Here is a 21660-nt window from a genome sequence, read left to right as displayed (position 1 = left end):
TAGTTACAAGAAGTAACTACTTTACTGTTCTATTGTTGTTGTATAAGGTCATAAATTATGTCTCTAGCATTAGCGCGCACTAATTTTTAGCATGCATTAAAAAGTGTGCATGCCTACAGCACGGCTTAGTAAACAGAGCCCTAAGTTTATTTTTTCTTTTTTATGATAAGAGAATTTTTGTGCAAAGTGAAACAGAAATAAGAGTTTTTAGCATGCATTCATGTATTTTGGAGTGGCAGCTGATGTTTGGACCATTTCCAGGATAGAATGTAGCACATAGCCACTGATTGTCGGACTCTAGCTAACCTTGTTATTACAGTATTTCTCTTCAACCACATAATGTTTAATACTGTACAAGGCATCAGCATCACAGCTGTGCATGATAGTAATTCATGAAAAGTAGAGTAGTGTGGTTTTGCCAAACCACAATTAAAAATAACCAAGGCTGAACAATTTGTTGCTTTCTGAAAAATTTTTTTCTATGTTGGTACATGTTGAAATGTGCCATGTTGTGTTTGATAACCGCTACTGAGTGAATAAAATTGCACATCTACATGGGGTTCCTCTAATAAAAAGCAGCAGATTCTGAAGCATGGAAACCTAAAATATTGCCCTGTGAGAATTCACTTGACTGTGAACATTTTTGGTATTCTGTACAGTCATGCATTTTATAATACCTGTAGAACGTTAATGCAGATTCATTATTTACATTAGAACTGCAAGGAACAAGATGATCCTTTTTATGTAATTCTCTTTAAAATCTTCATTTTGGCAGATTAACATCTCAACATCTCATTATCATGTTTTTGTTTTGTTGTGTTTTACGTGTATTGTATTTTGTTTATGTTGAAAGTTCATTTGAGTGGGTTTTTTTCTGCTTCAGTTAATGGAAAGGGAAGTACAATGTGATTTTTTTTGTTTTTAGTCGGTTCCATTTAGACCTTCCCAAATTCATGATTATGAAATCACTTTCATGAACATAGTGGCATTTGAAGGGATATTTCATTAAGCCCTACAGACATATCAGTGGTGCTGATAGGTAACTCACAGGTAATCAGTTTATCCCAACAGTAACAAACAGGACAAGGGAGCAGTTTCTAAAGCTTAGGAAAAATAGATGTCACTATCTGCAGCTGAAACATTTTTTCCTTCCAGGTAGTAAAATTGTGTAACATTTTGCCAATGGAAACAGTCACAGCTGCAAAACTTAAAGTAGTTTGAAAGGCATCTGGACAAGTTTTCTAAGAAAAACAAGGTGTTGATAGGTGTGGCAGGATAAATGGACATGCCCAGGTGTATCATTTAATATGCATGAGGAGAACAGCCCCAAGGAGGAGCTACCTTCTGATTACATTGGCAGAAAGTAGGCTGTGTATTATAATAAGGCCCTGGGGCACAGCTCTGGGAAGAAGGCAGGTCTGTAACTCAAAACTGTTAGGCTCAGCTAGATGGAAGGAGTCTGAGGCTAAATCAGTATAAAAGGAGCAAGTCAGCAGATTAACTCTTAAAGGAATGGATCTTGGAGCAGAACTGCTAAGAGAGTTATAAGGACACTGAGTAAGAAATCTTGCTGCATTTATAAAGACTCTGGAGCTGCTGAACTTAACTCTAAGGACCTGGGCTACTTTGTGAGTACAGAGAAGCTCTGAACTGACCCTATCTAAGGCTCTGTTTATTTATTTGTGAGTGGACCTGTCAGCTGTGCAGTGTGTCTGAAGTTAGGCCACCAAACCAACAGCTGCTATGGCCCTGATATACCAATCTTTCTTCCCATGGCCACAACGTGGGGAAAAACACTTTAGTCCTTATGGCACCCAAGAGACCAGTTTTCAGAAACTTGTTTTACCCAGTCATCTTCAGACAGATTTTCATCTGCATCCAAAAGGCTAGATTTATGATAGAATATTTCTCTAAATGTAGGTAGACAAAAAAAATGTTCAGCAGAATTTGGTACAGCCATTAGAGTTGTGTGGTCAAATTTAGCCAGTCAGTGCTGAAAGTATGGGCTGACCAGCAAAAAAAACAACCCCCCCCCCCCCCCCCCCCCCGGTTTCAAGTATCTCTGGTCCTACCACATTTTTGACTAGCTAAATCTGTGTGTCTTGTAAGGGGATAATTGTCAGACTCTGCATTGTGACAAAAGTCTGTGGGTACTTTTAACCTATAGATTTTACATCGCTTTTCAAAGTAATAATATGCACTCTACTTTCACTTTGCAATTTGCTGTAGTTATAAGGGACCTGTAGATATTTTGCACCTGCTATCAGGTGGTATGGGTGGGGATGGGGATGTGTGGGAGGTCAGCTGATGTGGGGCCAGTAGCATGGACGCATTTACTGACATTGTGGTGAATGCAACAGCACTATCGCCAGTGCTGACAGGTATTGGGTGATAGTCTCATGGACAATTGTATGCATAGAGTTTTGGAATAAGGATATTTAACTTGCATTTACATTCATCTCCTGGTTAATAGTATTTGTTTCCTGCCCTACCTGCGAGGATGCTGTTTAAACAGGCACTGTACTTTTGGTACACACAAAGAGAAAAAATGCTAATCCAGCATGCCATATGTTTATTTATTTATTTACAACACTTTTATACCACAATTATCTACCATTCTGTGTGGTGTAATTTGTAATAAAAACACATAAAACAATAGTCATCATACACAAAACATTGTCTCCTAGTTAATTCTTCCAATTTAAATTTAGCTGGTTTGTATGTGTGGTTTGTAGAAGGAATTTTTTTCACTTCTGCAAAAGTGACTTCAAATATATGGTACTACTGCTACTACTAATCATTTCTAGAGTGCTACTAGACATGAGCAGTGCTGTACACACTATTTGCAGGTACTTTCTCTGTCCCTAAAGAGCTCTCATTCTAAGTTTTTGTACCTGGGGCAATGGAGGGGTTGGGTGACTTGCCAGGTAATAAGGGAATTGAACTCCAGTTGCCAAGATCAAGGCCTGCTGCACTAACCATTGGGCCACTCCTCCTCCACCCCCTTTCTATATGTAACTGGGTTTTTTAAAAGTCATAAATATATGACTTTTGTATTCTGTGCCAAGCTTGAGAGTAATGGTTTTATATCAGGTTGTCCACTATTCCCTCTTTTGTTTAATTTGGCCTTAGAGCGTCTTTCTGTTGTCATTAGGGAGACTGGTAATATCATGGGTTGCAGTGCTGCAGTTTTCTGTGACTATCAGCTCTGCTCTACACTGATGCTAGCCTATGGAATTGTAATAAAGACTTTAAATGCTAAACAAACAAAAAACTATTCCTTAAACTGCTTTTGCTAAATAAGTAGAGTAACTTAAAAATAAAGCACGATATTCAGTTGGCGACAGGCAGCGTGTTTGTTGTCTGCTGCCGGCATTAAACCTGGATATTCAGTGCCGGGCCATTTCCATTGACTGACATTGACTGTCCGGGTTTATTGTGACTGCTAAAAAGTTAACTGGCTATGCTGATATTCATCATTAACCAGTTAACTTTTTAGCAGTTAAAGATAGGCCTGCTATTTAAGCTGCCTATTTTGACTGCTTTACATAGCTGGTTTGGTGCTGAATGTCCGCGCATAACTGACTACATGGGTAATCAACAACAATATAAATTTATGGAAAGGAACAGTCAAAACATCTACTGGTGATTCAGCTGACCTTATTTAGATTTATAGTTTCAGGTGACGCCTCACGAAGCCCCCGGCTACACAATTTGAAAGCTCACAGGGGCTGGGCTGCTTCATCATAGGCAGTCACCTATATAAATTTTTCTTTAATAGTTTTCTTTTCTTTTACTTATTGCTAGTCCTTTACTTATAAATTTTCATTCTACAAAACACTTAGCTCAAATCAAGACGCTGAATTTTGACCACGACCAACAGTGGCCAGCGTTTCGTTATCTGCCTCAGGGTCACGTGGTCTGCGTCGATCTTAGCTCCAAGAAACCTCAACTTCAACTTGAAGTTGAGGTTTCTTGGAGCTAAGATCGACGCAGACCACGTGACCCTGAGGCAGATAACGAAACGCTGGCCACTGTTGGTCGTGGTCAAAATTCAGCGTCTTGATTTGAGCTAAGTGTTTTGTAGAATGAAAATTTATAAGTAAAGGACTAGCAATAAGTAAAAGAAAAGAAAACTATTAAAGAAAAATTTATATAGGTGACTGCCTATGATGAAGCAGCCCAGCCCCTGTGAGCTTTCAAATTGTGTAGCCGGGGGCTTCGTGAGGCGTCACCTGAAACTATAAATCTAAATAAGGTCAGCTGAATCACCAGTAGATGTTTTGACTGTTCCTTTCCATAAATTTATATTGTTGTTGTTTAAACAGAAAAATTGGAGGGATTTACCTTCATTTCATTTATTTACATGGGTAATCAGCCACCCACTGTGCTTTTTAGCATCCCGGACATGCTCAGAAGCAGGTCTAACTCCTGATGTTCATGTTGGGGGTCATAGAGATGCCCTCCCCTTATGAAATGCAGAATGGATGTCTGTTTTTGCACCACCCTAACCCTCCTCTAGTCTCATCCAAACCATACCCCTTTGCCATATGGATGCTCTTCAGTTGTAGATGTTCATAACTCAGCTTTTTAAAATCAGGATTTGAACATTCATGAAGTATGGACATCCAGATACCAGTTTTTAGATGTCTAAAATGTGAATTGTGCTTCTAAAAGCATGATAGTATTCTATAAGTTACGTATATAAGTGTGTTTCCCACCCATATTCCACCCAGACTCTGCCTATGTGTTCACGTAAAATATGCAATGTGTAAGATATGCATGTATTTACAGAATATGTTTATTTTAAAATTTACTGGCTCGCCAATCTAGGTCTCAACCAAATCTAGGCGATTTACAATTAAAACAAGAGTATGAAAAATAGAAAGGAGCTACAATTATGAATGTGGTAAAAGCAGTTAGCTTGCGGGGTTTAAAAAAGGTTTGGATAACTTCCTAAATGAAAAATCCATAAGCCATTATTAAATTGGAGTTGGGAAAATCCACTGCTTATTTCTGGGATAAACAGCATAAATTGTATTTGTTTTATTGCTGCATAATGCATACCTGTTAAAAAGAGCTCTTCCGCAGGGGTCCTCTGCGGCCCTGCTTTCTGTATCCCCTCCAGTGGAGTCTGGCCTTGGATTACCATCAGGTGCATTTTCCCCTGACAGATGGCCGCAAGACAAGCGCAGAAGGGTGGCTTCCCCTTCAGAGAGTGGCGCACCCCCTCCCCCCCCCCCCTGTGGTCGGGATGTGAGGACTCTGAGGGGTCTGGCAGGCCTTTGTGGTCGGGAGAGCCAGAAGAAGGTGCAGGATTGCCACCGGATCCAGATGATACTTCCGCGGTCAGGATTTTCCACCGCAATGAGCTGCCAGCGCTTATTACTGATGCCTTTCAGGTCCTCTCTATAGAAGACCCTGGGAGTACTGAGACCTCCTCTGGTAATCCGAGGATGGCAAGTACTAAGAAGCCTGCTCGAGCCTTTCCTTTGCATGACTCCATCCAAGAGCTTATCACGGCTCAATGGGCTGACCCCGAGGGGCCTTTGAAAGTCGCCAGGGCTATGGGGCAATTATACCCTCTAAGTGAGGAGCATTTGGCGCGCCTAGCAGTGCCTAAAGTGGATGCCCTGGTCACGGCTGTGACAAAGAAAACTACCCTCCCAGTGGAAGGAGGAGTTACCCTGAAGGACATGCAGGACCGTCGCCTGGAGGCAGCTATAAAACGGTCCTTTGAAATTTCAGGCCTAGCCTTACGGACGTCTGCATGCAGCTGCTACGCTGCCCGAGCCTGCCTCGCTTGGTTACAAAAGGTAGTGGAACAGCCCGGAGATGGAGCGGAGCCTCTTTCGGAGGTGGCACCACGGATGGAGTCGGCCTTGTCTTTTTTGGCTGACGCCCTTTATGTTCTGGTCAGAGCTTCGGCTAAACAGATGGCTTTAGCGGTGGCGGCTCGCTGTCTTCTGTGGCTACGGCATTAGGCAGCTGACATGGCCTCTAAGCAAAGGTGGGTGAAGTTGCCCTTTCAAGGCCTTCTTCTGTTTGGTGAGGAGTTGGAGAAAATTGTGAAAGGCCTGGGGGATGCCAAACCCCAGCGCTTACCTGAGGATAGGCTGCGGCCTTCTTCCAAGGGTCAGGCGGTTCCCTCCTCTTAAGACCTCGCTTCCATGAAGCTAGAAGGTACCACCTGGGGCATTCTGCTGGGTTCACTTCGCGTGCCCGTTTTCAGCAGAGGAACTCCTTTCGCTCAGACAAACGTTCCGCAGCAGCAGGCTCAAGACCTGGAGTTCAAGGGCGTCGGCCCCCTCCTCGATTCCTGTGATAGGAGGACGACTTTCCCTCTTTCTTGAGGAGTGGGCCAAGATTACCTCAGATCAGTGGGTCTTGGACATGATCAGAGAAGGCTACATAATAGAATTCAATGCCCCGATAAGAGACGTGTTTCTGGAGTCCCTATGCGGTTCTGCCGCCAAACGGGCAGTGGTAGAGGAGACCTTGCAAGGCTTGATTCACATTGGGGCGGTTTCCCCCATGCCTCCCGCCGAATGTGGCTCTTGCCGTTACTCCATCTACTTCGTGGTGCCACGAAAAGGAGGGTCTGAATGTGCGGCATTTTCACATGGAAACCCTGCGCTCCGTCATAGCGGCAGTACAGCCAGGAGAGTTTCTCACGTCTCTGGACCTGAAAGAAGCTTACTTGCACATACCAATTTGGCCCCCGCACCAGAGGTTTCTGCATTTTGCAGTGATGGGAAAACATTTCCAGTTTCGGGCCTTGCCTTTTGGCCTTGCCACACCTCCCCGAACCTTTTCCAAGGTAATGGTGGTAGTAGCTGCTTTTCTCAGGCGAGGGGGTATCTGGGTTCACCCTTACCTAGATGACTGGCTCATCAGAGCAGACTCTGCAGAAGAGAGTCATCAGGTTACAGGCAGAGTGGTCTCTGTACTGCAGTCTCTGGGCTGGGTCGTCAATATAGCCAAAAGTCACCTGACCCCCTCTCAATCTCTAGAATATTTGAGGGTCCGGTTCGACACAGACTCGGGGATGGTCTTCCTACCCGAGCAAAGGCGGTGCAAGCTTCAGAACCAGGTCCATCTGCTCCTGAGGATGCCTCGCCCGTGAGCTTGGGACATAGTCCAGCTGTTGGGGTCGATGACGGCCACTTTGGAAGTGGTGCCTTGGGTGAGAGACACCTGAGACCTCTGCAGTGTTCCTTGCTTCAATGGTGGTCTCCAATATCTCAGGATTATCAGTACAGACTCACGTTTCTCCCTGCGCCCCGGCTCAGTATGGAGTGGTGGCTCTCGGACAGCATGCTGCGGCAAGGAATGCCGCTAGTGCTCCCTGAGTGGTGCCTGGTGGTAACAGATGCCAGCCTGAAGGGCTGGGGTGCACATTGCCGGGGAAGGCATGCCCAGGGTCTTTGGACACCCAAGGAGTCTGAGTGGGAGTGGTTCATCAATCGCTTGGAGTTGAAAGCGATTTTCCAGGCGCTTCTGGCCTTTCAATTGACCCTGGAAGGATTGGCTGTCAGAGTTCTGTCAGACAACACGACAGCAGTGGCCTACATAAATCACCAAGGAGGCACTCAGTGCATAGCACTAGCAGCGCAGGCCGTGCATATTTGCCACTGGGCCGAGCTTCATCTGCAGTTTCTGTCAGCAGCTCATATTGCAGGTCAGAGCAACGTGCAAGCCAATTATCTGAGCAGGAATCAGATCAACCCAGCGGAGTGGGAACTTGCAGACGAAGTATTCCTGCAGATATGTGCCAAATGGGGAAAGCCCGTAATGGATCTTATGGCGTCAAGCACAAATGCCAAAGTCCCGTGCTTCTACAGCAGACGCAGAGATCCTCGCTTGGCAGGGTTGGATGCCTTGGCTGAACCCTGGCCTCAGGGCCTCCTGTATGTGTTCCCTCTGTGGCCCTTGATAGGGCGAGTACTCCTGCGGATTTGGCTCCACCAAGGAGAGGTGGTTCTCATTGCCCCAGATTGGCCCAGGAGGCCATGGTATGCGGACCTCCGGTGGATGCTGGTAGAGGATCCCCTGCCGTTACCTCTGGTACCGAACCTGTTGTCACAGGGCCCGGTGACCATGGAGGACGCCTGCCGCTTTTGTCTTACGGCATGGCTATTGAGAGGGCACAATTGAGAGACAAAGGATATTCCAGTAAAGTCATTTCCACTCTCCTACAGGCCCGCAAGCATTCCACTTCCGTGGCTTATGCCAGGATTTGGCGCCAATTTGAGGCTTAGTGTGCTTCTAAAGCGATTACACCCATGCGGGCTTCTGTCTCACTGATACTTGACTTTTTGCAGGATGGTTTACAAAAAGGCTTAGCCTATAATTCCCTGCGTGTTCAAGTGGCAGCCTTAACATGTTTTCGAGGGAAGGTCGCTGGCCTCTCTCTGGCTGCTTGCCCGGATGTGACACAGTTTCTTAGAGGGGTGCTTCGGCTCCGTCCTCCCGTGCAGGCTCCGTGTCCAGCCTGGAACCTGGGGTCAGTTTTAAAGGTCCTTCAGTGTTCGCCCTTCGAGCCACTTAGGCAAGCTTTGGAGAAGGATGTGACCTTAAAGATTGTCTTTTTTGGTGGTCGTGACATCAGCGAGACGGGTATCTGAGCTCCAGGCACTGTCCTGTCGAGACCCATTTCTGCAATTCTCAGAGTCCGGAGTAATGGTAGGTACGGTGCCTTCCTTCATGCCTAAGGTGGTTTCAGCGTTTCACCTAAACCAGCCTATTTTCCCCGCCCTCCTTTTCTAAAGAGGAGTTTCCAGAAGCCTATGGGCAGTTGCACCTTCTGGATGTGTGAAGGGCTCTGTTGCAATATCTGCGCATGTCAAATGCCTTCAGGACCTCTGACCATCTTTTTGTTCTTTTGTCAGGTCCGCGCAGAGGGTCTCCAGCGTCTAAGGCCACTATAGCCCGTTGGCTCAAAAAAGCTATCTTTTCAGCATATCTGCTATCTGGCCGGCCTCCGCCTGAAGCCTTTAAGGCACATTCCACAAGAGCGATTTCCTCTTCTTGGGCTAAAACTGGAGCACTCTCTCTTCAAGAAATATGTAGTGCAGCTACTTGGGCATCTAAGCTCTCGTTTGCGCAACATTACAGGCTGGATGTGGCTGCCAGGAGAGATGCGCATTTTGGAACACAAGTGCTGGCGCGTGGTGTGGCTTGTTCCCACCCTATCTAGGGATTGCTTTGATACATCCCACTCATAATGGATTCATCTGCTTGCTGACAAGGAAGGGAAAATTAGGTTCTTACGTTGATAATTTTCTTTCCTTTAGTCATAGCAGATTAATCCATGAGCCCTCCCTCAGTGGTTCATTATGTGATTTATGTTACTTTTATGTTCAGTTTTTCCTGTAGATATGTTCCATCATTGGGAGAAGTTGGAAAACAGTCTTCAGGATTTCTGTTCAGTTACAGGAGGATGACTTCATTCCCTCCTTTGAATTATAGCTCCAGTTTTGGGGCATTCATCCACTGTGAGGAAACTTCATGTTATTATGCTTTGCGGTGTAACACTGCTTTGGAAGCTTCAAATACTGAAGAGGCAGATGGAGCTAGCTGGCCATGAGGCACTATGGTTTTTCAGTGCTTTCTATCTCCCCCTGCTGGTTGATGGACACAACCCACTCACAGTGGATTCATCTGCTATGACTAAAGGAAAGAAAATTACCAAGGTAAGAACCTAAGTTTCCCTTAATTCACGAACCTAATCCACACCACTAACACTACCATAACTCATTCCTTCCCCTCACATCTCTCCCTCATACCCTTCTCTATACAATTGTGTTATCCATGTCTTACTTTGTACCCATTCATTATGTTACCTCTAGGATACTTTGTACCCATACATTGTGTTATCTCTGCTATATTTTGTACACATACATTGTAAGCCGCACTGAACCTGCTATCGAGCGGGAAAGAGCAGGGTATAAATGCTACAAATAAATAAATAAAATAAATGTAAATGTTCACACCTAAATGCGTGAGGAACAGGTGCAACTTACAATATTATGTAAATTGCCTGTACTAATATTGACCCCACCTATGCCTTGCCCATGCTCCTCCCCTGTGCACGCCTCTCTAACAGTTATGTGCTATACCATTTGAACACTTAATTATAGAACAGCGACAAAGTGCAATGGTGCCATTTATACAGAAGTGTGTACACATGGATGACAGTATTCTATATCTGTATATGCACAACAGGTGCATAAATTTAAGTGACCTGTTATAGAATAAGGGTGATGCTGTATTTTGAAGACATGCATTGCTAAGGGCGGTATAGAAAGTTTAAAATAAGCATAAACATAATCCAGCTAATATTCAGCCTGCAGTCGCCTGCATTGTTTTAAAAATGCTGACCGCTGCAGGCAGAATTATCCCCAGATATTCAATGCCAAGCCATGTCTAGGCACCAACATTGAATATCTGGGGCTGATTGACACCGCACTGGCTGCAAGAGCTTTTGTGGGCCCTGGCTGAATATTAGCTGGGACCCATATAACGGAAAAGAGGTGCCTCAGCTCTTCCCTTCACCCCAGTCTTGATCCCCCATCCCCCCCCCCAAAAAAAATCTACTAGGCCCATACTAGTCCCCACCTCCTAGGATTCCCCAGACTTACCTTGAAGTTCCCTGGTGCTCTAGGGTGCATATGGACAGGAGTGATGCCCACTCCTTCCCATCACAGATCTAGCCTCAAAATGGCTGTCATGACTCCTAGTGGCAGTTTCACAGTACTCACATAAATATTCACACCTTGAGACCTGTCCCACAATGGGCAGGAGCAAGTGGGCATTGCTTCTGTCTGTAAGCCCCCTAGACTACCAGGGAGCTTCAAGGTAGGCCTGGCATGGCCTATGGGGGTGGGGAGTGGGAGGGTTGGCCTGGGCCTTGTGGTTTCTCTGGGATGGTGGGATGAAGTTGAGGGCACTCAAAGTTCCTTTGCCACTTTCCTAAAAACTTGGCTATTTTACCAAGCTTTTGACTCCACTTAGGGCTATTCTCTGTTTCTACCACCAGCATTCCTATCATTCAGCTTTAATTGCCTGAACGAGTCTGCCTGAATGTGGTATCACCTTTCCTATCGAATTTATAGTTCTTCTTTTTCCTATTTGTTGATTTTTAGATTGTGAACCTCTGTAATCAGCTAGTTAGCTAATGGCAGTATAACAAATCATAATAAACTATAGGAGGTTAATGTTCAGACCAGTGCCTAGTTATCTCCACGGCTAAAATTAGGGGCCAGATGCACTAAACTTAACGAGCAATTAACGAGCAAGTAGTAAACCCTGGCATGCACTAAAGGCTTCTCCCAGCCATTTTCCGATCACAGTAGTAGCTAACAAAAATGGAATGCAGATGAGCAAATTAGTATTATAATGTGTAGAAACCATATTGTAATGAGATGGACTACCGTTTTCCGATTGCCTAACCGTGAAAAATCTAACAAGAGGTCTGTACCTCTCGTTGGGGCGGCGCGGGATTGAAAAACTTCTTTAAATGTAACAAAAAAAAATCGGGGGAAAAAAACGTCCAAGTGCTCGTCAGGGACATCCTTTATGGACGTCCTTCACTCAAAAAAAAAAAACACCCTTAAGCCTTAGAGCTGGTATTATTTGTCTTGTTTAATACTGTTGCATTTAAAATTGTGTTCCTGTAGATACTAATGAGCAGCGAGAGATGGTCCAGGAGGAAGTACCGGAGCCCAAATTGTTTGATTTTTAATCCGGGCTACTTTTTTTGTTCTCTGAAACTTCAGATGCTCCTGTTCTCTACCCCAAATGTGCCTGCACATTTCCACCAGATAATAAAAAGGAGTTTTCATGATTTCAGGCAAATAGCGTTTAGCAGCTCCGATGCAGCTCGATCCTAGGAGGAGAGTGCAGTTGAGGACGTCCATCCCAAAAGACGTCCTTTTTGGATGTCCTCCCCCCACCCCCCCCCCCCCCCCACCCGCAATAATAAAAATGGCCTTTTTGGACGTGCTTCACTTAGCTGAGAGACCTGGAAGTCTCTGAGCCAATCACAGCTTATATGGTGTGTAGCCCCGCCCAGCGCATCCCAGGATGCACTGGGTGGGGCTGGGCGCCGCCATTTTGCGGCGTCGAAGGAAGAGAAGGGAGGCAGGCTGCGTCCCTCCTCCAACTAAGGTAAGGGGGTCGGGAGGGGGTTTGGGGTTATTTTTACCAGGGATTCGGCGGCAGACAACTCGAGGAGTTGGGGTGGGCTGGAGGTCCGCCCACCCCTGTCGCTTGCTGGGGGGGGGGGAGTTGACCGGCGGTGGCGGACACTGGACCACCAGGAAGCCTTTTTCTGGGGGTTCGGGGGGCTGGAGACCCACCAGATCTCCAGCCCTCCCTGAACCTGGGGGTTGGGATCGTCGGCGGGGGACCGGAGGTCCACCGGACCTCCAGCCCCATTGCTCGGGGCAGGGGTAGTCAGGGCCTGGTGGTCCCATGGACCTCCAGCCCCTGTGTTTGACAGGTTTGGGATTTTGACAGCCCAGACCTGTCAAATAAGTGCGGGAGGATTGTGCTGAGTGCATGCTCGGCACAGTTCGCTCGCACTTCTACCCCATGTTCAGAGATAATTGCGCTGCTTAAATTTGCATGCATTATCTCTGATCATCGGTGCGGTGAAGCCCCGCGCTGTTCCAGCGTTATTTTAGAGCGCTGTTTGGAACAGCGCGGGGCTTTTGATCATGAGGGTATAAATCACTGAATATCGGGTGGAATTAAACATATTGGAGAAGTACTGATTTTAACAGTATTATTTATGTTTATATCTAAATACCTTATTGTTCATAAACTTTTATTATATTCATTATATATTTTAACTTGTGTTTTGCAGATTTATATTTGTTCCCAAGATGGACCAAGATAAATATTGACCCATAATGCCCAGCAGTATGTCAGGTACCTATGTTATCTGCTGGATCTTAAAAACTCTGTTTTCCTGCATATTGTAAGGATTACAGTAGGACGCCGATTATCCGAACTCTGATTATCTGGATGTCCAAGTATCCGAATTGCTTCTGTTCCTTATCTTTTCCATTTTTTTAATCATAATCTCTATTATCATAGTTATCATATTATGCCTGGTATACAGATAGCTCCTATTTATAATTGAAAACAAAAATTAATACTTAACATGCAGCTCTCAAAATATGCTCTGTTTTCAAAAAGGAATGTCCAATTATTTGGATTTATGATTATCCAGACCCCACCCCCTGTAGAGGATAATGTGGATAATCGGAGTTGTACTGTATTTTATAATAGGCCACCTAACTTAGGAGCCAGTTAGGTGATTACATGTCTATAAAGCTACAGGACTCACATATAAAATGTAACTGCATGCATGTACACCTTCTTATCATAGGACTCAATTCTATAAATGGCTCCCAATTAAAAATTAGCGCTAAGTGCTCTTCTATAAACTGTGCTCAGAGTTGGGCACCATTTATAGAATTGCATTTGGTGTCGGGTCCATGCCCAATTTTGGGTGCAAGGATTTACACCAGTCTTCCTTTAATTTGTAACACTGCGCAAATTTCAGGAATGCCCCTGATCTGCCCATGTCTTTCCTATGGCCACGACCCCTTTACTGATCACGCAGATCCCATCGCCTAAAGATGCGCTCGTAAATTAAAATTATTGCCAATTAGCACCCAATTATCAGTGCTAATTGGCTCATTTGTCAATTAAATCACACACGCAAATCGATTTGCATGCACAATTTTGAGCGCCATATATTGAATTAGTGATAGTGCATCCTTTTTACATACATACCCTGTGGGTTAATTTTATAAGAGGCCTCATATGTACATAAAATAGTGTTAATGCATGAAATATTTTTCATAAAATTACTCCCCACAGAGATAATTCTATAAGTGTGTGTTTCTTTTTTAGGCATGGCAATGCAATGTAGGGAGCACCTATTCTATAATGGCATCTAGCCTCTCAGATTTCATTATAGGATACTAGCATAACCTGGCATTAGCCTAAATTGGAATAACCAGGTCTATGGCTGTTGTATGTGTGCGTGCCTAAATGCAGCATGTATGTATGTATAGCACAGTATTCTGTAAACTATGTGCATAACTGTCAGTTCCACCCATGCCCCTCCCTTGTGAATGATTCCAGACAACAAACAGGCAAATGATCTACAAAAGCCAGACTGGCAAAATGGTGAGTGGACCAAAATATTCCCAAAACACAACACTGGAGGGTAAAAACTGTACCCGACCTGCCCAAGTTATGCTCTACTTGGCTGCCTCAGAGGCTAGTAGTACTGTCAAAACAGAATGAATATAGACATCACATAAAATGTAGTAAATGATAAATCAATAAATAATAACATCCATATTTAAAAAAAACTGATATAAAATAATATATGTGATTGGCGGAGACCTTGGTTTCTGAGGGTATTTCTCACCTGTGAATTATTGCTGTACAATTATTTCACACGACCCTTTGAGAGTGTGACTGGCTGTTTTTCACCAAAATTACATACTCAGAGCATTGTCAAAATTGGGCTTACACCAAATTTGATAAATACTAAAAGAATAAGGGATCCTTGTACACAGGCAAGCTAGCATTTTTAGCGCATGCTAAATGTTAGAGATGCCCATATATTTCTGTGGGCATCTCTACCTTTTAGTGTGTGCTAAAAACCCTAGCGCGCCTTTGTAAAAGGAACCCTAAAAAACAAAATGAATTAGACCTAGATTGAATTGGCTAACAGATGAAGAGGTTACTTACTATCTCTCTCTCTATCCCTTGGCTTGTTGCTGTAACAGCCAACCTTGTGACACATACACACAAAAAAATTTAGTCTTTGTCACATGACCAACAAAATCAAATAAAAAGAGAGGCTCCTACCCTTTTAAATCCCCAGGGGCCGCCAAACCCTTGATATTTCCCCACTGAATATTGCCTCTGACCACCAGAAAAAAGTGAGCTGGTCAGGGGCGGTACAGAGGGTGGCATTAGGGAGGAGCTCGGGGTCATGTGGGTACCTGCAATATTCAATGCCGGCACCCACATAGCTAAGCAGTCTAATTTGTAGTACCACAAACTCGTGGCAGCCTTTTTTTAAGCAGCCACAAGAGGCAGGAGTAAGTGGCTTTCACTCCTGCCCTCAACGACCCCACAGACCACCAGGGACATAAGGTAGGCCCAGGAGGGGCTTACTTATACCATGGGTGACTTTGGATATAGTTATTAACAGACAGCAATGGTTTTGGATATCTTTTTTGATGGAGGTTTTTCTGACCTATGATTACTTTTTACCTGTGAGCAGTGCCACTGAATATCAGCTCTGACTGCCCATATAAAAAGTGGGTAGGTCAGGGGCGGTACAGGGAATGGTGTTAGGGAGGAGCTGGCAGTTATGTGGGTGCCAGCAATATTCAGCGCCGACACCCAAAAAGCTAAACAACCAAATTGAACCATATTAAAAGCAGTCCTAACTTTGATTAATTAGCTATGCAGGCCCTGGCACTGAATATTATATGGGACCCACATAAAAAAAGATTTGTGTTTTCCCTCCAATCTCCCCTTCCACTTCCCTAGCCAGGTTTATAGCCCCCCCCCCCCCCCCCCCCCCGACGTGGTCAATAGCACTACTCTCGCAAACCTCTCTCCTCCACAATGATCATAATTTCTAGGGAAACTTTAGGCCCTTCACATTCAGGAAGACAAATTTAAGTGCTTCTTTTACCATTTCTAATGTCCAGTCCTACCTTGCCATAGTTTCACTTATCCACTTTCGTCCATTAGAATCAGCTCGCACTTCCTCTTTCCTTCACATCTACCATTCTTCTTCCCCCATCATCACTTTTGTCACCAGAGGTTTGATGTATCTCCATCTACTCCATTAGAGGCATGAATGACCTCTACCTAGACCTACTCATCCCCCCTCAGTCTCATACAAAATCAACAGGATTTTAAAAAAAAAACCTCTAACTGCAACCCACTCATGGCTCCCCCAGTTCACACTGCATATCAGTTGCCAGATTAAACCTGTCCAGAAGTAAAGTAAACACCAGCTATAGAGGGAAGCCTACTATTTGAGGTCCTTCCATGACAGATGTCTCTGTCTGGCTTCTTCTAGCTGCACTGTCTGCTGTCCTTAAAGATTCTTCAGAGTATCTGTGTAGATGTCTTCTCCCAGATACTATGCACTGCCATTTGGAGTGTTCCTGCCATGTTCCTGTAGGCTTAGCCACGGAGACTTCTAACCTAAGATCAGCCTCCTTCAGCACCTGGATTGTCTCTTCCCTGGACCACATTCAGGAGGACTTGCCACTGTTGTAGAAATGGAGAATAATCCAAAAGGGAAAGCCCCCCTACAGTGCATATTTTCTTTCCTTAGCTTATTAGTGGTGTCTCTTAGCTCCCTCAACTTCTTTTGTAAAGTGCCTAGACCCATTTGTTTGGATTAGGTGCCATTTGTTTGGATTAGGCAGTATAGGAAATTTTAATAAACTATTAACTCAGTCTTACTAGTGTCAGGTCAGCAGCATTTCAACCTTGCACAAATTTCAGTGCAAATGCCCCAGGGAGCATGCCTCAGCAGCAAGCAGTTCCTTCACCAAGAGGTCATGAAAGCATGCCCCAGAATCTCCTGTGGGATACTCTGTGGGGAGGTGGGGGAGTGTCCGAATTTCTCTATCTTTTAATAATTAGGAGCTCAGCTTCTGTGGCATTTGTGCTCAAAATAGCCCCGAATATCTGGATCACAACCTCGTTACTAATCTCTCTCAGCCATCTCACAGACGCAGAGGTTCTGGCATTGCATTTAATTTTCAGTATCTTCTAGCTTCTCAGCAAGTTCCATATTACCTCTTTCCAGGCCCTCGATTATCTTTTCTATTTCACCAGTATTGTAACTAAGGGGCCCTTTTACAAAGGTGCGTAAGGGCCTACACGCATTCAAAGTTCGCCAAATTGGCATTACCACCTGGCTACCGCATTCCTCAGACGGTAATTCTGAATTTGGCACTTGCCGAAAACACGTGGTAGAAAATATTTTCCACTAGGGATGACCTTACCGCTAAGACAGTGGGTGGTGGTAAGGCCTCAGGCTGAAAATGGATGCACGCTAGTTTTTATTTTGCTGCACGTCCATTTTTCGGCCCCTTAATAAAAGGCCCTTTTCCAGGATGCGGTAAAAACTGGCCTGGCTTGCGCTCAAAAGACATGCTGGCACTGCCACAGGCCACTTTTTGCCGTGGCTTCTAAGTAAATGTAATTAGTTACTGTACTTAAGTAAAACTTTTGTCCCTTTTACTTGTAAAGAAGTACAGGAAACATTTGTTTTTTTTACTTTTACCAAAGTAATAATTTCACCAGTTTTTACTGCTTTTACTCAGTTACATCTGATGCTTGCAGTTAAAAGTAAAAAGTAAAAGTGGAAGCAAGATGTAAATGATGATTCCTCAGTTAACCACATGAAACAGCAAAACTTGAAACAGGATTATGCTATTGCAAACCTCCTCACACAAACAATGGATCATCTCACATTAAATTTTGCTGTTCAGTGAATATAGCCTATAAGAACAGTGGAATTGCCTGTGATGGTGGAACTGGTTACTGGTCTCCAGCCAAACTGAACAGTGATGAGTCACTTTGAAATGTAGATGAAGCTGAAGCTGGTTGCAATTCTTGGTGAATAGACATATGTCTCTACCACAACAGACTGCTTGTCATTCCATGGAAACTTTTACATTGGAGTGACTATCCACTGCTTGTCTGGCCTTAAGACTAAAGGGTTCCCACACATGTGTTGTACTTGTATTAGTTCTCAAAGTTATTCAGAGCTTGCCAGATGAAAAATTGTTAGAACAACAACAGACAATGCTTCTAACTTTGTAAAAAAGCCTTCTCTGTAATTGAACAGCATGATAATGATAGTAACATAGTAAATGACATAGTAAATGACGGCAGATGAAGACCTGTACAGTCCATCCAGTCTGCCCAACAAGATAAACTCATTTTACATGGCATGCGAATGATGAATTAGACAGAACTAATGCAGATGATGATGACAATGATGCTAAAATATTCTTTGCTAAAAGGAAGTCAGGTGTTTCAGACAAGGAATCCCTTGATCAGCACCTGCAGACCCTGTCAGAAAACATCAATAGTTTTTCATCCGATTCTCATTTGAAGGAACTTTTCATCAGACTGAATACTCCACTTCCTGCTAGCGCAGTTGTTAAATACTCTTTTCCTTAGCGTCCCTCCGGACCGGCCCAGGATTGGACTGATGGGTTGTGCACGCCTACCAGCAGGTGAAGACTGAGAAAAAAACTCTGACTTTAGAGAGCCAATGAGAGCCCTGGTCCTGTGACCCTAGCCTCAGTATTTTCTCAGTCTCCCAGCAGGTAGGACGTGAGCCTATTAGTCTCTCTTTTTGGTATTTGTAGATATTTTCTTTATTGGTTCTTCTGTGCCCAGGAATTTTATTGAGGTCATTCCTGATACTAAGTGCCTTAGTGTTCAGCCTCTGGGGTGTTAAACTCGGGTGCCCCGAGTCCCTCCCCCCTATTTCCTCCCCATCTCCCTTCTGGTGTATCCTCTAACGGCATTATTAATAATTAAGGGAAGGGCTACCCTTTCATTGTAAAGGAGTATTGCCTTTGGGAGAGGCAGCCAGTGTTTAAAAAAAAAAAAAAAAAAAAGAACTGAACAGCTGAGTTATCTGTTCCCCGCTGACTTAACGAGCAGGCAGCTCTGTCAGGCAGCTCTGGTTTCAACTTTGTGTGGGGTTTTCAGCACCTGTTTAAAAAAAAAAAAAAAAAAAAGAAAAAGAGCTACGAGATAGGGGAAGCGAACGAAGGCAAGCCAGTACCCTTTTATTGCTCCTGTCAGCCCTCGGGGTTCTTTTAGCTGCTAAATAGGCTGTTTAAAAAGGCGCGAACCGCGTTGCCGCTTTCTCGCGAGTGCTCGCTTGTTTCCGCGATGGCGGAAAAGTTGAAAAGATGTGCAGTCTGTCAGCGTCGGGGGGTTAATGCCTCCGGCGCCTGTAAATTTTGTACAGCGCTTGACATGCCCGCCGTTTCTCTTCCTCCGCCGACTTTGTCTTCTGTTCCGTCGGGGGTTCCGATTTCGCCGTCGCGCTCCCTCGCTCCTAGTTCGGAGGCCTCTGGCTTACTTCTTGAAGCGCCCGCAGCGAAAGTGGCGCGAACGGCGGCCATTTTGTCTCCTGCTCCTTCAACGTCGGGTGCCGCGTCTGGCCCTTTAAACTCCGCGATTTTGGGAGATTTAAATACGGAGGTCCTGGTACATTCGACAGCCACTCAGGGAGGAGGTTTTCCCCCTGAGTTTGTTATTCAGATGTACCAGGCCTTCCTGATGCAGCGAGAGGGTTCAGCAGCGGGGCTGGCAGGGGCTACAGCGGGGCTGTCAGGGGCTATGGGCAGTTCGGTTCCTACTGCAGCTAAGCCTAGGACATGTGAGTTTCCTTCAGATCTGGTACCAGAGCATAGTTCAGACATGCCCTTTTTGGAGGAAGAGGAAGACTTAGGACCGGCACTTAATGAGCTGGCTTGGGAGGATCCTTCCTCTTTAGATCCTGACACTGTTCCTTTGGGCCAGGGGGAAGATCCCTCGGTGGCTAGAGTGTTTCATAAGGAAGATTTACAGGATCTTATTGCTATGGTGGCTACTACTTTAAATTTTGATGATCAGCCTCCAGCTTCACAAGTCCGAAAGGTTGATTTGTTGGTTAAGGGCTCTAGGGCTTCCAGCAAGACCTTTCCTATGCATGAGGACATTTGGGATGTCATTAAAGCGCAGTGGGAGGTCCCGGATGCTGCTTTTCGGCCTACTAGATCTATGTCTCGTCTATATCCGGTGCCCGAAGCTGATAAAGCACTTCTTAAGCTCCCAGTGGTTGATGCTGTGGTCTCTGCGGTTACTAAACGCAACACAGTCCCAGTAGATGGAGGAACGGCGCTTAAAGATACGCAAGACAGGCGTTTGGACTCTCTTTTGAAGCATAATTTTGAGGTTTCCTCTTTGGCAGTGCAGGCGGCCATTTGCGGATCTTTAGTGGCCAGGGCCTGTTTTCGTTGGGCCGAGAGAGTCCTGGATAGATCTTCGGATGATCTCGCAGCTATAGATGTCGAGGTGGCAAAGATTGAAACGGGCTCTGCTTTTCTAGCCAATGCTCTGTATGACCTGTTGAGGGCATCTTCTAAATCTTTGGCCCTGGGAGTTGCAGCTCGCCGCTCTCTTTGGTTGAAAGGTTGGTCGGCAGATGCGGCCTCCAAGTCTAAGTTAAGTAAATTTCCCTTTAGGGGTTCATTTTTGTTTGGAGAGGATTTGGACAAATTGGTTCACTCCCTAGGAGACTCTAAGGTGCCTCGTCTCCCTGAAGATCGGCCTCGCCTGTCCAGTCGGGGTGCCTTGTTTGGACGTGGTAGGCTAAGGTCTTTCCGTAGATTTCAGCCTGATAAAGCTTCTCAGCCTCAGAGATCGCGTTTCTTTACCAGGAACCAGTCCTTTCGAGGTTACCGCAGAGGAGGCAGATTCTCAAGCGGCAATTTTCGCTCCCCTGCGCGTACTTCCCAATGAAGGTGCGAGGGCCCCTTCTCTGGTACCTGTCGGAGCTCGGCTTTCTCAGTTTTATCAGAGGTGGGCCCACATTACATCAGATCAGTGGGTCTTGGAGGTGGTTCGAGACGGATATGCCTTAGAATTTGCAAGGCCTATTTCAGACGCCTTTCTGGAGTCTCCCTGTCGCTCTCCCCTCAAAGCGCGTGCGGTTCGGGAGACTCTACAGAGGCTCTTAGATCTTCAGGCGATTTATCCAGTTCCTCCTGCCGAGTACAAGCGAGGTCGGTATTCCATTTACTTTGTGGTGCCCAAAAAGGAGGACTCCCATCGTCCTATTCTCGACCTCAAAGCTGTCAATCGCGCTCTCAAGGTCACCAGTTTCCGTATGGAGACCCTTCGGTCAGTCATAGTAGCAGTGCGCAAGGGAGAGTATTTAACAGCCTTGGACCTGACAGAGGCCTATTTGCATATTCCCATTCGTCCTGCTCACCACAAGTTTTTGCGTTTTGCAATTCTAGGCCGGCATTATCAGTTTCGCGCTCTGCCTTTCGGCCTGGCGACGGCGCCGCGCACATTTACCAAAGTGATGGTCGTGGTTGCAGCGGCTCTCAGGAAGGAAGGGATTTTGGTTCATCCCTACCTGGACGACTGGTTGATACGGGCAAAGTCTTATCAAGAAAGTTGTCAGGTCACGGAGCGAGTAGTAACGTTCCTGCAGTCCCTAGGTTGGGTGGTGAACATAGCCAAGAGCCGTTTGGTTCCCTCTCAGTCTCTAGAGTATTTGGGGGTCACCTTCGATACTGCGAGGGGTCGAGTTTTTCTTCCGCAGGGCAGAATCCTAAAGCTCCGGTCTCAAATTCTGAATTTGATGCATCTGAAAGTACCTTGTGCTCGAGACTATCTTCAGGTTCTCGGTTCCATGGCTGCCTCGATAGAAGTAGTTCCCTGGGCCAGAGCTCACATGAGATCTCTTCAGTGGTCTCTCCTGGCCCGGTGGTCTGCTCAAACAGATTCCCTTCTGATGAGACTGCCTTTGCGGCTCCGGGAGCGAATCTCTCTGTTTTGGTGGCTACG

General features: G+C 45.3%; 1 protein-coding gene across 1 annotated transcript in view; it reads left to right on the top strand.

Moving 5' to 3' along the window:
- Nucleotides 1–19362: 19362 nt before the first annotated feature.
- Nucleotides 19363–21660, top strand: part of LOC115473286 (thyroid hormone receptor beta-like) — a 120112-nt gene continuing 117814 nt past the window's right edge. The window contains exons 1-2 of the mRNA XM_030208150.1: nt 19363–20275; nt 20787–20985. Coding sequence (XP_030064010.1) covers nt 19363–20275; nt 20787–20985 — 1112 coding nt within the window. The remainder of the gene's footprint in view (nt 20276–20786; nt 20986–21660) is intronic.

The sequence above is a fragment of the Microcaecilia unicolor genome, chromosome 1, assembly GCF_901765095.1.
Source record: "Microcaecilia unicolor chromosome 1, aMicUni1.1, whole genome shotgun sequence".
Classification (NCBI taxonomy): Eukaryota; Metazoa; Chordata; class Amphibia; order Gymnophiona; family Siphonopidae; genus Microcaecilia; species Microcaecilia unicolor.
This window is presented reverse-complemented; position numbering and strand designations above follow the sequence as displayed.